Source organism: Neolamprologus multifasciatus, chromosome 2 (assembly GCF_963576455.1).
Source record: "Neolamprologus multifasciatus chromosome 2, fNeoMul1.2, whole genome shotgun sequence".
Lineage (NCBI taxonomy): Eukaryota > Metazoa > Chordata > Actinopteri > Cichliformes > Cichlidae > Neolamprologus > Neolamprologus multifasciatus.
This window is the reverse complement of record NC_140440.1, coordinates 32,031,949-32,045,454: the sequence shown is the minus strand read 5'-3', so window position 1 is coordinate 32,045,454 and position 13,506 is coordinate 32,031,949. Positions and strand designations below refer to the sequence as shown.

At 39.1% G+C, this 13,506-nt stretch overlaps 1 protein-coding gene across 3 annotated transcripts; it reads left to right on the top strand.

Annotated features, from left to right (window-relative positions):
* Positions 1 to 5,500: 5,500 nt before the first annotated feature.
* Positions 5,501 to 13,449, top strand: yif1a (Yip1 interacting factor homolog A (S. cerevisiae)). 3 transcript variants are annotated; one of them, XM_085179587.1, is made up of 9 exons: positions 5,501 to 5,726; positions 6,106 to 6,157; positions 8,496 to 8,740; positions 9,696 to 9,800; positions 11,061 to 11,139; positions 11,238 to 11,295; positions 11,384 to 11,539; positions 11,689 to 11,782; positions 12,799 to 13,449. In XM_085179587.1, exons 2-9 carry the CDS (start codon positions 6,127 to 6,129, stop codon positions 12,955 to 12,957), a joined length of 927 nt encoding a protein of 308 aa, XP_085035713.1. In that variant the 5' UTR covers positions 5,501 to 5,726; positions 6,106 to 6,126; the 3' UTR covers positions 12,958 to 13,449. The 3 variants fall into 3 exon arrangements, with proteins under 3 accessions (XP_085035713.1, XP_085035704.1, XP_085035721.1); XM_085179578.1 differs by having other exon boundaries at positions 5,503 to 5,730; XM_085179595.1 differs by lacking the exon at positions 5,501 to 5,726 and adding an exon at positions 5,757 to 5,940.
* Positions 13,450 to 13,506: the final 57 nt, after the last annotated feature.

Sequence of the window (13,506 nt, the reverse complement as noted above, 5' to 3'; positions counted from 1 at the left end):
TCTTTTCTATTTTTATTTCCTAATCTATCTTTAATTCACTTTTTCTTCCTGGCCCTTGTACTGCTGTCACAAATGAACTTCTCCAGTGTGCGATCAAATAAAGTCTATGTCTATCTCTAGCTAGTAAAGATTAAAAAAAAAAAATACATGGTGTAGAGCTGGTAAACGTAGCATGTCCCAGCAGCTGCTGACCTTGCAGTCCCTGGGGACAGAGTTCCCGGCTGCTGACTGTTGCATCAGTTTCTCATATTACCAGTGCTTGCTCCAGGATCAGTATTTTTCGAGGTTAATTACAAAGACAGATAGCTGTCTACTTGAAAAGGTGCGTTTTGGGGAGAAAAAAGAAAAAGTATGCGTGTGTTTCTGTGGCCAAGAGAAAAGAGTGAGAGAAAGACACTGAACATTGAAGTTTGGATTCAAATTTCATTTCACCAACAGTCTGTGAACAAAAGCTGAAACAGCCCCGGGGCAAGACATTTTACAGATTCAATACCTGTTGCTCAATGACACATTTCAATGAGCGTAATGTTTCAGATTTTTGAAACTGCACCCTGTAATAATAAAGACCGAAATCACTGTTTATGATGTCATATGGGACAGTAGGATAAAGTTGAGCGTCACATGACTAAAGCTTCAGGAATGCAGTGATGACACACCTGCAGTAACTCTGTTGGGACATGCCACAACTTGTCTGAACTTACACCTTCATTCATCAGCTGGAAGTTGTTTGTTTTGTTTGTTTGTTATTTGATCAAGACAAGTCTGGTTTATTTATGAAATAGATAAACATCAGTGTAAAGAATGGAAGTAGTGCTTTAATGTAACATTTTTTATTCTTAGTGTGAGTGAAACCTGTTGGTTTCAGTTTTACTCGACTTTTTCCCTCTAAAAGTTAGGGGCAAGGGGGGGGGTGGGGGGGAGTGCGGAAGTGTAGATTCCATTTCAATTTACTCATCCTGAAAAAAAAAATTATCCACACCCACCCACCCACACACACATCCCACACACGTGCTTCACAAAGTATAACGCTACTGTCATGCAACTTCAATTTATTTGATTTAAAAGGTGTTGCATTTCACACCTATTTAATTTATGATCACACAGTATGAAGCAGATTATCTTACAGTAATCGTGCCATGCGTGTGCCAGGACCGTACTGACAGACCAGCCACTGTCTCAGGTCTCAAATAAAGATGTAAGTGGATATAAATATAACACTAATGCAAATTTCTTGCTGTGAAAATAGTTAGGAATATTCTTTTTTTCTGTGTTGTAAGCCTGAAATTTTAAATAGAAAATCAAAAGATTAATATTTAAAGTACAAAGTAAGTGGTAAGAAAGCTGATAAGAGGTATGAAATTGATGGCTATGTAGCAAATATAATTAACTATTAAAAGATTAAGGACTACTGGCAAAAAAAAAATCTGTTAGTGAAACTAAAAGTAGGTTGGTGCTGCTGATCCAAGGGGAAAAAACTTCTTAACCCGGTTATGCTGCCCTGGAACAGAAGGAGGGCTTTTGGACTTTTGTTTTTATGTCCTTAGGAATGGATTACATGACAGAAGAGTTTCTGTCATGTAACTGAGATGGGATGAAGACATTTCATTCTGTTCATTTTCCGTTTTCTATGACTCAACAGTTTATTAGAAATTCATGATACACTTAAACCTTTTTGCACAAAAAGTAAGACAAACAATTTGGAGTTTGTTTGTTTTTTTTAAGCCAATTAGGAGATCAAACCCATTTAGGATCAAATTAGGCTATATGCTGCCCAGGAACTAAGTAGTTTGATGCACCTAGTTTTGGGTGAAGGGTATCAAACCTCTGGCCTGCCAAGGGATCTAAAGTAGGCCACTTAGTGTTTTAAGAAAATGAGAAAACTGCAGATGAGGAAGGCTTAAAATTTGGGACTTTACATTGTATTTTGTCCTTAGGCAAATGGTTCAAATAATTCATGTACAACTTCTCGATGATGAATGATTTGGAGGTATTTTTGAAAAAGAAAAGAGGTTATTAAGTGATAGTTTTAGTGATGCAGCCCACTTAGGATCAAAGTGGGTTGTAAAAAAGGAGCAAGGCTAACAGAAAAAGTAACGCACATATTTTGTTAGCAGCAGCTGTTAGACTAAAAGTTAAAAACAAATAACTTTGAAGAATCTTAAATACAATGAATCACAGCTTTCTTAATATCAGCCCAAGTGCAATTTGAAAAACCCCAACAAATGTTCTGGTTTGTGAGTAACTAATAGCCATTAAGCAATGACTCAGTTTATAGCGGTGATGCTATTGAAACTGCTCCAAAAATTCCCAACAACCAAACAACCACATCTGACACATCAGAAATGAAGTGTAACAAATACCTGTACATACATTTTAGTCATAGTAGTAACATTCTGAATTAAAATAATTGTTTATAAGAAATATGTCTTGGAAAGGTGGCTCTGGGGTAAATTAAACACATTATATAGGCTAGTGTTTATTTATTTATTTAAAAAAATATTTCAGGCTATTTGCATTTAATATCTCCATGAATTGGGATTTGATAGTTTTACCTATTTTGCATATCTCTTACTGAAGCGTAGATGAAACAAATACAACCAACATTTTCTAAACAAATACCTGGCCTAATAAACCCTGATGAATTAGGTTAACCCTTTACTTGGTTTATTTATGCTGAATTGTGTTTATTACACTATTTCAACAGATAGCAGGACAAAAGTGAATACATCTGCAAATGAATACAAATGTGTAGGTGGCTGGCAATCCATTAAGTCATTAGTATCACATCTTTTGATGGAAAGGTTTTATTTGGCTTTCAGAGAAAAAGTGATGAGATTAAATGCAAATAGAAAGTGGGTGATACAGTTTCTCCCTTAGTTACCCAGTCTGTTTCGTTCATCCTGTACCAGTATAGTTTTGAGTGTGGTTTTCTTTGCATTTCCATTTAATCATGCAAAGGTCTTAAGTCACCCCTTATTTCCTCATATTTTGTTAGGAAAGTATAAAATAGGTGCAGCGATTTATTTTCAACACCAAAAACATAGATGGAATTACAGAATAAAAGGCAAAGATAGAGTTTGTACAAATCTAATGAGCTTGAAAGTCAATATTTCGTATGACAACCTATATTCTTCAACGCAGCTTCTTGAAGGAAATTCAAAGCTCTACTTTAGATATCGGTTGACTTTTGTTCTTTTCTCTATCAAGATGATCCCAAACAGCTTCAATAATGCTGAGTTCTGATTTGGATCCAGAACTCCATAGGAAATGCTCGTACCAATTTTCAGTCCAGTTCTTGTATAATTAGGCATATTTCAGCCTTTTCTCTCTGTTTCATTTCCTCCTAACAGCCACGCTTTGACTGAGACCGTTTGCTTTGGTGATGACTCAACTGAAAATGTATCTCTCAGGTCCTGTATCAGGTCTTTGCTGGATTTTATTTTCTATTTCTCAAAGACATTACTTTTGGACACTGTTCATCTACTCTAGATATTTATTTATTTATTTTTTTTGCTTCTTCTTTTGTCCTCCACTCCAGTTTCCTCAGATTATTTTAAGGACGGCACTGCACACCATGCGGAGATATGACACATTTTCAGCTAATAGTTTTTTGGGAATCACCTTGCTGGTGCAAAAAAATTGTTTTATGCCTGCCAATCTGTGATATATTTGGAATATATTTTCATAGATTTAGTTCAGAGAGGTGACATTCCATGTCCCTATTGCCAGTCTTGGCAGCCGGGGGTCAGTACGCCAGGGCCTCCGCTCCTGGCCGCCACCCGGCACCCAATGCACCCGACCCCTATGGCGCCTCCTGCGGGTGGTGGGCCTGCGGGTGGTGGGCCTGCGGGAGGATGGGCCCATGTCTCCTCTTCGGGCTGTGCCCGGCCGGGCCCCATGGACTAAGGCCCGGCCACCAGACTCTCGCCCTTGGGCACCCTCCCCGGGCCTGGCTCAAGGGCGGGGCCCCGGTAACCCTATCCCGGGCAGGGTAAACTGTTCCCTCGATGTTCTTTTCATAAGGGTCTTCTGAATCGCTCTTTGTCTGGTCCCTCACCCAGGACCAATTTGCCATGGGAGACCCTACCAGGGTGCAAAAGCCCCCAGACAACATAGCCCCTGGGATCCCTGGGACACACAAACCCCTCCACCACGATAAGGTTGCAATTCACGAAAAACAATCGAAAGGAGCCCGCTGAGGTGGTTTGGGCATCTGACAAGGATGCCCCCTGGGCGCCTCCTGGGTGAGGTGTTCCAGGCATGTCCCACCGGGAGGAGGCCCCGGGGCAGACCCAGGACACGCTGGAGAGATTATATCTCTCGGCTGGCCTGGGAACGCCTTGGTGTTCCCCCGGATAAGCTGGAGGAGGTGGCTGGGGAGAGGGAGGTCTGGGCCTCTTTGCTTAGGCTGCTGCCCCCGCGAACCGGCCTCGGATAAAGCGGATGAAGATGGATGGATGGAGATTTAGTTCTGGACTCAAGATCAGAGTTGGGCAGTGACACGTAATCCAATTACTTTTTTCATGTAATGAGTAATGTAAGGGATTACTATTGCAAAAAAAGTCATTAGATTACTGTTACTTTCCTGTAAGCACGTTGCGTTACTGCCTTACTAAACCGTCACGATGAGAGGGTCTCGTGACAATGACGTAACCGCGTGCAACATCAGTGGTAGCAACAGACGTGTGTAGATAAACAATAGATAATATGGAGTGCGGGAGAGAGTACGACCATGCAGCGTTTAAAGCGTGGACATACTTACATTACTTTGAGTTTGATTCCGTAAAAAGTACACTCTGCGTGGGAAGAAAAGTTCTTTCTACAGCGAAAAAATAAACTTCAAATCTGAGCAAGCACCTAGCAAGCCGCCACGGGAATGTGAATTTTACAGAGAAACCCCGGATGCCCCCACTGACCGCTGTGGCACCGGGCAATCCTCCACCCACTCCTGTTAAACGGGTCAAAATGGATTTAAGAACGACAGGACTGAATCTATGATTGTATTTATTTATTTTGCTGTGTTTTGCTTGCATCTAACAGAAAGAGCGAGTGTAAACACAAAACATGCAGAAAATAGGTTTAAATGTTTTTAAAAAAATTCAAGACAAAGACAGTTGCATATAATCTATTTTTTGCTTAATGTGTTCAAAATTAAAAGGTTAAAACTAATAAAACAAAAAGAGGCTTTCCATTTGATTCAATTTTATATGATGGATTATGCATAAAAATAGAATTGGGCTGAAAGGTCTAGTGCTTTATTAGGTATTCAGCTTGTGTATCATGTTTTTAAAAAGTAACTAAGAAACTAATTACCTTTGAAAATTAGTAATCAGTAACGGGATTATTTTTTGGAGAAGCAATCGGTAATTAGTAACTATTTACTTTTTTCTTGACCAACACTGCTTACATATATGTGTGTGTGTGTGTGTAAGGACGGATGGCTCAAGACTTTTGCACAGTATTGTACTTCTTACTCCACTGTAGGTTCCGTTTGCTAGTAATTTTGCATTATTCCGATTTTTAAGTTGTTGCTTCCTGAAAGTAACTCAACATAAGGAAAAGAAACACTCAACTACTCGTATTATGAACTGTGTGCTGTGTTGTGTACTCTGCCTTGTACTTACACCGTTTCTGCCACGCAGGCACACTGAGGTCCACCAACCGCAGTGGATGGGTGGGATCTACAGTCTCTGATAGCCACGTAGCTAGCTACCAACGTTAGCTGTGTAGGTAAGTGCTCTTATCCTCACAATTTTCGTTAAAAATTGAAACAATATATTATTCCCCAGACCAGACAGACTATTTGGACATGTTTAACGCTACTGCTAGAGCTTCTTATATCGGCTCCCTTGTTCTGCCTAGTTTGAGCTAAAAAGAGGATGATGTTAACTTAGCTAGTTTGGCTAGGTAGCATCTGGTTAACATTGAGTGGAAGCAACAGTAAGTATGTGTTAGCAGCGTACCTAGCAGGTGTTAGAGAAACGCTAGTCCCTTGTAACATTTAGGGTGTTAACCCAATGTCAGCATTAACGTTAGCGTAATGCACAGAGATTTAATGCTAAGTAAGCAGAACTGTTGCTAACGTGTCATTGTCTTTATTTCAAGCTAACGTCAGCGAGTGTTACAATGGACTTGCCACATCATGGGTACCGAGAAAGTAAGTGAATCACCATGAATTGTTGTATTTGCAAAATTTTCTCAAATATCCTCACTTCCTGTTTTTTTCTGGTCACACAGGGTTCACCAAACTCAGCTGGTTGCTGTCACGTAATCAAACATGCCAGTTTATTTGGTACACTTACGTGTCTTGATGTAGGTTATAACTGTTATATGATCGCATAGTGCTACATACGATTACCATATACGCTCACCGGCCACTGTTTTTAGGTCTGCTTTGCTAGTGTGGTTTGCTGGCTGAACTGGCTCAATTCTGCGTGACACAGATTAAACAAGGTGCTGGAAATGGTCCTCACAGAGTTTTCTCCATGTTGATATGATATCATCACACAGTTAGTGCAGATTTGTTGAGTGCACGACCAGGACACTCTGTTTGTAAAAAGATGGACATGGTCAGGAACAATGCTTACTTTAAACAATGCTGAGTTGGCACCAAGGAGCCCAAAGTGTACTCAGAAAATATCATCACCACCAGCATGAACCATTAACACAATATAGGATGGAGCCATGGTTCATTTTATTTACACTATATTCAGATACTACCATGAGAATAGCACATATCTTATTGTGCACTTATAGATGGAGGGTTGTTTATCTTGGTAAGTGGTGTTTTGAGTTACTGTTGCCTTCCTTTCAGCATGAAGCCATTCGGCCAGTCATGTCTGACATCAACAAAGCAATTTCACCAAGACAATTGCTGCTAACTGGATATTTACCCTTTTTTTCCAGACCATTCTTTGTCAACCCTAGAGATGGCTGTGTGTGAAAATCCCATGACATAAGCAGCTTCTGAAATAGCCAGATGAGCCCAACTGACACAAACAGCCATGACATGGTCAAAGTCACTTAAATCCCCTTTCTTCCTCATTCTTCTGCTCATTTGAACTTTGAACTAACAGGTTTTCTTGACCATGTGTACCTGCCTAAATGTTCTTAGTTTCTGCTACTTGATAAACTGATTAAATATTTCAGTTAACAAACAGTTGAAGAGATATACCTAACAAAATGGCTGGTATATTTGCTTTGACGTAAGAGTATCATGCAAGGCAAATTAAACCCAAAACAGGAAATTGCTGTAGGTGGGATTTTCTATTAAAAAATGATGAGGAACACTGGTGTGCCTTGAAGCAATCCTGCTGTATCTCAGGAAATTTGCATCAACAAATCATTATTACTGGAGCTGCAGAAAAAGTAACGAAGGACATTTATGGTTATTAGTGTACGTCAAAGGTCGGGTAAAGCAAAAAGGATCACTTTGTTGTGTGGGCATAACCACACAAAACCAACTCAAGACATTGAAAATTACTGAAAGACTTACCTGTCTCTACCTGTCTGGCTTCAGCTGGACCAGGCATGTCAATGGGCCTCAGCCTAAGTGCGTCATTTGTTGGGGGAAGTTAATTACTACTTAGAAAAACACTTCCTTCTGAAAAAGAGCAACCATAACCATATTTAACCATATTTGATTTTGATTTGATTTGATATACCTTTATTAGTCCCACAAGGGGAAATTTCATAAGGCTGCCGACCTATTGCACGCAATGGCGGCGCCATCTTACCCTCCGACCATACATACATACATACATTACACAAAACATCATATACAGAAAGGACATTTGTTGGATTGTGTGAAAATGTCTAATGAGGTTGTGGATCTAGGTTGGATACTAGTGGAGTTTAACACAAAGCAAAAAATAAATAAATAACTAAAGGTGTCATGTCCAGAAGTGCTTTTGGCTTGTTCTTTAATGTTGCTTAGGGAAAAGATGTTCCCAATTCCTCTTGTGTACTTTACTACTAACTAGGTGTAAATATTGGAGGACTTTGAGGGTCACTGGGAAATTGATATTAATATTTTAAACAGGCACTTGTATTTTCTTTTATAGATTTTCACTTATTAAGCGCCTTGTTATATTTAGATACTCTTTTACTGTATTTCATTTCCATTCTTTGTATTAAATTTGACTCAAATTTTTATCTTATTGGGCTGTTTTTTGCCACTTTTTATTTTATTAAGCCCTTCTTATTTTAAGCTATTTTCTTATAGGTTGTGTTTTAATGTTTTGGCTGCTGTAAAACAATCCTCTTTTTTTTAAATGAGGAAAGGATATCTTTTCTTATTATTTAATCACCTGTTATCTTGCCCTCCACTAAAATGCCTCTCTTGCTTTGAGAAGTACTAAATTGTGATCTCATTTACATATTATAGTGGATTTCACTGTCAGTGGTTAATAAGTGGCATGCCTGAATGTTTCAGTCAGTTAAATATTAATGTTGTCATACTCTCCGTTTACCCTCCTGTGTCCATTTTTCCACAGCTAAGCCGAGAGCTCGTGCAGCCCCCCCCGCAGGTGACTCCGTCCTGTTTGAAGACACTAGCTCAGCAGCTCCTGCAATGAACAGTCAGGGGTATTACGCTTCTGGGTACAATATGGGAGGACCCTCAAATGACATGCAAGGAGGTGGTGGGATGAACAACCTCTTTGCTGACCCTATGGCCAATGCTGCGATGATGTACGGCTCCTCCTTAGCCAACCAGGGGAAGGATATGGTAAACAAAGAGGTGAGTCTCCTATTTGGGGCCGTTTGAGACTTGATACGTAGCACCAAATGTGACTGAATGGAAGATAGGGTGCTAATCAAGGGACTTGTAATTAAGATCAAGATCTGGACTGGTAAATGGTCCAGCTTTAAAGCTGCCACACATTTTTCTCTGTAGTTTTTATTTTTTTGCTATTTATTAATTTGATCTTCTGTCTTTTGTACCTCTGCTGAGTTATTTGTTTTGCCATATTTTATTTAATTAATTAATTACTGTACTTTATTTAAGCTCTTCTGGTATAGGTTGTGTTCAGTGTTTTGGCATCTAAAACACGTCTGGGATCTTTTAGGATATTGGTTCTAAGTAGGACTAGAGTATCTTAAATACAGCACTTTCGTTTTCAGCAGGGACAGAACTAATGCACTCTCCTGTGTAGATGGTTATTTTTGTGCTGTTTTGTTTATTTGTTCCCTAAAGTGTTTCCTGATGTTGTTCATAAGTTCATAATGTATTTCCCACCAACCCACACGAGCACAGAGATGAGTTATTTTTGTTGACACAGGGGTAATGTTTCCTGCTTTCCAGCTACTCTCCTGTACTCTGAAACATTCTGGTGTTAGTCATATCCAAAGCCATTTCACGGTTGAAACTTTAATGTGTTGGGGTTGACATTTTAAACGACACGTTTTCCATCAACTACACTATTTTCTGCTCTGCTTTTTAATATTAAATAAGAGTTGATGATTATCTTAACAATTTGGGGGGAAAGAGCAATTTAAAAACATGCAGCATATCAATAATGAAGATGTTGTTTTACTGGTTTGGCAGCTTTGATGCACAACATGCCAGAATGATGCATAATGCTGAGAAAAGGAACAACCTCTTGTAAAAATGATTATGACTCAACGGTATTTATTAGTTTTGGCAGACTTTCATGTCTGTTTTTGTTAATATTTGCATTTCCTCTGGCTTTCAGATCAGCAGATTCATGACTGTGAACAAGCTGAAATACTTCTTTGCTGTCGACACCAGATATGTACTGAAGAAACTTATGATCCTCATGTTCCCTTATACACATCAGGTAATCTGAGCCTTCTCAGAGTCAACATAAGGGAGACTACATGACATTTATCAAACTTAAGACGGCATGATAATTTTCTCTGATATGTTTTGAAACACATATCAGACACTTTATCACTTCTGCAGCTTCATTTTTGAACATTATTATGCTCTGACTACTTGTTTGGGTATAAAGACACACTGAGCTCATTCAGTTCCTGCACAGTGTAACTTACTCAGATTGTAAATGTGACACCACTCCAAACAATATGTGCTTTGATAATATGCAGCCTACACAGGATGCAGATGTTCCTTAAAAGACCAGGATCACATTGTATTTACAGTTAACTGCTATGTAGTGATTATAAGCTGCTCAAAATCAACAATAGGGACAAAATGGGACACCACTGCTTTGAGTCTCACAAACATCCAACACCCGAGACACAAGAACTGTAGCTCATTTTCAGGTTATTCCATATAGACTGCCCTCTAAAAACACATGTACACAGACTGGCAATTCCATTTGTTTGTGTTCACAGACACACATTATCTGTTTGTTTTTCACGATGGTCAACATGAATTGAAATTGCTATATTTTGGTAAGAAGCTTGTGTCTTCAATACGTATATCAGCTTTTATGTGTCACCCTGACAACCACAAAAAGTTTTAAAAGATATGGCAACCACTGTATTTGGACCCAGAGCTTTTTATGAACCTAACCAAGTTGTTGTCCATGAACAAACCTAATTGAATTGTTTATAATCCTAAACATAAAATCGTCATTTTAAATTAAGAATGTGCTAAAAATAATCCTAAGGAAACATAAAATGCCATCATGTCTATTGCTGGAAATGAACTTTTTGTTTAGAGAGGCAAAATGATGCACTCCATCAGTCCATCCAATGCAAATATGGACATGAGTCAGTACATGTGAAACTGGACAGCAACACAATGGTGTCTCAATTTGGCTGTTATAAACCAAAAGATTTGGCTTTTGGGGTTAAGGCATTCCCATAAAAATTTCCATTCAGGAGTCTTTGAGTGTATATCTCTACTTTTTAATGTCTGTGGTTAACAGCGGATTAAAGTTCACTTTGGACATCATCCTGCTGCTGCAAATGCTGAGCTAAAACGGGCCTACTACTGCTCGATTGTCAATTTAAAAAAGCTGCAGTACTCTGCTTTCCTTGTAATTAAAACAAGCTGACTTGGACCTGAATTTGTTTGTTCTCTGAGGGTGATTCATGTCGTATTTGTGTTTTGTATTTGTGTTTCTTGGCAGGATTGGGAAGTTCGTTATCATCGCGACACTCCACTGACTCCAAGACAGGATGTGAATGCATCAGACCTTTACATACCAAGTCAGTTTCATGTACACACAAAATCATTCCAGGCATAATGTTTTGGGATGTTTGTGTAACATATTAAGTGTTTTGTTTTTGTTTTTTTAATCTTTTAGCAATGGCTTTTATCACCTACATTTTACTTGCTGGAATGGCTCTTGGCATTCAAAAAAGGTGACTAATCTTTCTTCCACTCATTTGTTTTATGACTCACAGAGAATTGGTGTATGTGAGATAAGCCAAATGTTGACTTTGTGTGCAGGTTCAGTCCAGAGGTCCTCGGCCTGTGTGCCAGCACTGCCCTCGTGTGGGTCATCATCGAGGTCTTGGTGATGTTGCTGAGTTTATATCTGCTGACAGTACACACCGACCTCTCCACCTTTGACCTCATCGCCTACAGTGGATACAAATATGTTGGGTAAATAAATCACAGATGCACATATATTTGCAAAATGATTCTTTATTATTTAGAAATTATTTGCGAAAGCTTCTTCCAGTCATGTATTGTTTTTAAATAAATCATGCTGAATTTACTGAGGGAATGTGTCTGTTTATGTCTTCGTCCAGGATGATCTTCACAGTGTTGTGTGGCTTGCTGTTTGGCAGTGATGGCTATTTTGTGGCGTTTGCCTGGTCCTCCTTTGCTCTCATGTTCTTCATTGTGAGTATTTTCAGTCTGTATTGACGGCATCCTTCAAATCTAAAGTTTATAAGTTTGATGGACTGAAGTATTTACATTTCGTCAGTCTAAATGAGTTGTGTTTAATTGATTTCCTGGGCCCGACTGTAAAGTGAGTCACACTGCTACACCTATTGTCTGCTAATCATTTTTCTAAAAAGAAAAAATGCCCTTATTTCATTTCTTGTTCCTTTTTCCTGTGTTATTTAATTGTCTCTTACTTCACCGATACTTAGGCACAAAAGACAGTACAAAGTTCAAATTTTGCGCGCTCCCGTGCCGTTTTCTCTTTTTGCAAAGCCGTGCAGTGGGCTGAATAAAATTCCAGGCGGACTGCCTAACAAGCAGAATCCCAGGAGGAGACAAAAATCCCATTGGGGTTGCATCAGGAAGGGCCTCCGGCATAAAAACTGCTATTTTCAAAGTTATGTTTTTATCATTTAACTCACTAAAACTACAATTAATGGAAAAAAGGCAAGAAAAAGCAGATTAGTAACCAACATTTGCATTCATGCAGCATGCGTACACATCCATACATTTTTCAGATATTTGTTGTTTTTCCAGTTTATCATGTGATGGGGTGTTTACTTTAGTGGCACACTGATTGTAAAGCTCTGGGTCTGTATTGATGTTTGAATGAATAATAGCTGGTGCCAGTTTAGCCTTATTGAGTTGAGCAGGTGACTGCATGCTGCAAGGCTCAATACAGCAGGCCGCCTTCAAGTCTAATCCGGGACCTGTTGCTGCATGTCATTCCCTACTCATGTCAAAAGTTGAATGAGTAATAGTAGTAGCAAAGACTTAAAGTATGGGAACAGCTGATGCAGAGAATCAGTCAGCAGAAACTCATTAAAGATACTATCAGTTTGCATAAAGGTTAAAGCTGCTATCACACATTGGTAAGTATTGTCTTTGACGTGCTGTTAGACACAGACTGAATATCTGTTTAACCTTTGCTTTCAATCTATGTACTTCTAAATATTTTCCTTCTTCCACAGGTTCGCTCTCTGAAAATGAAGATCCTCCCCTCGCTGTCCTCGGACTCTATGGGAATGGGATCGAATGCCAAACCTCAGCTCCGTCTTTATATCACTGTCGCATCCGCGCTCTTTCAGCCAATCATTATTTACTGGTTAACCTCTCACTTGGTCAGGTGACTGTGAGGTGTTCAATATAGTCCAGGAGTAGTGGACCCCAAAAAAATGTGGTTTTGAGTGTTTGTATACCTGCCTTTATACGCTCTTTTGTCATTAAACTCAAAGCATACATAGATGGTGTTGAGTGCAGCGTGCACTGAGCTTGTTGTTGATTTAACAAGAAAGTGTGAAACAGAAATTGTCTCATCCACCGTAACTGTACAGACGCTTATTTTTCGCCACCTAACCTTGAACAAAAGGGCTTTCACTGAGAGCTTTGCTTAATCAGAACCGATATGGTTCAGATCTACTTTTGTATGAAGGCTCGCAACATGCTTTTCAGTATTGACGTTGCACACATGATTCCAGTAACATATTTTGTTTCAACGGTAATGCTGCTGCATTATCTCCCTTTCTTCTGAATCCTCTATTTTATTTATCTACATTTGACAAAGCACGACAATGTTTGGATTTTTCTAGAAAAAATAAATATATTTAGCTTTGTGTACTGAATTCAGACTGCTTCTTTTTGCTTTTTGCTTCAGGTCTAAACAGTATAAATGGCAATGT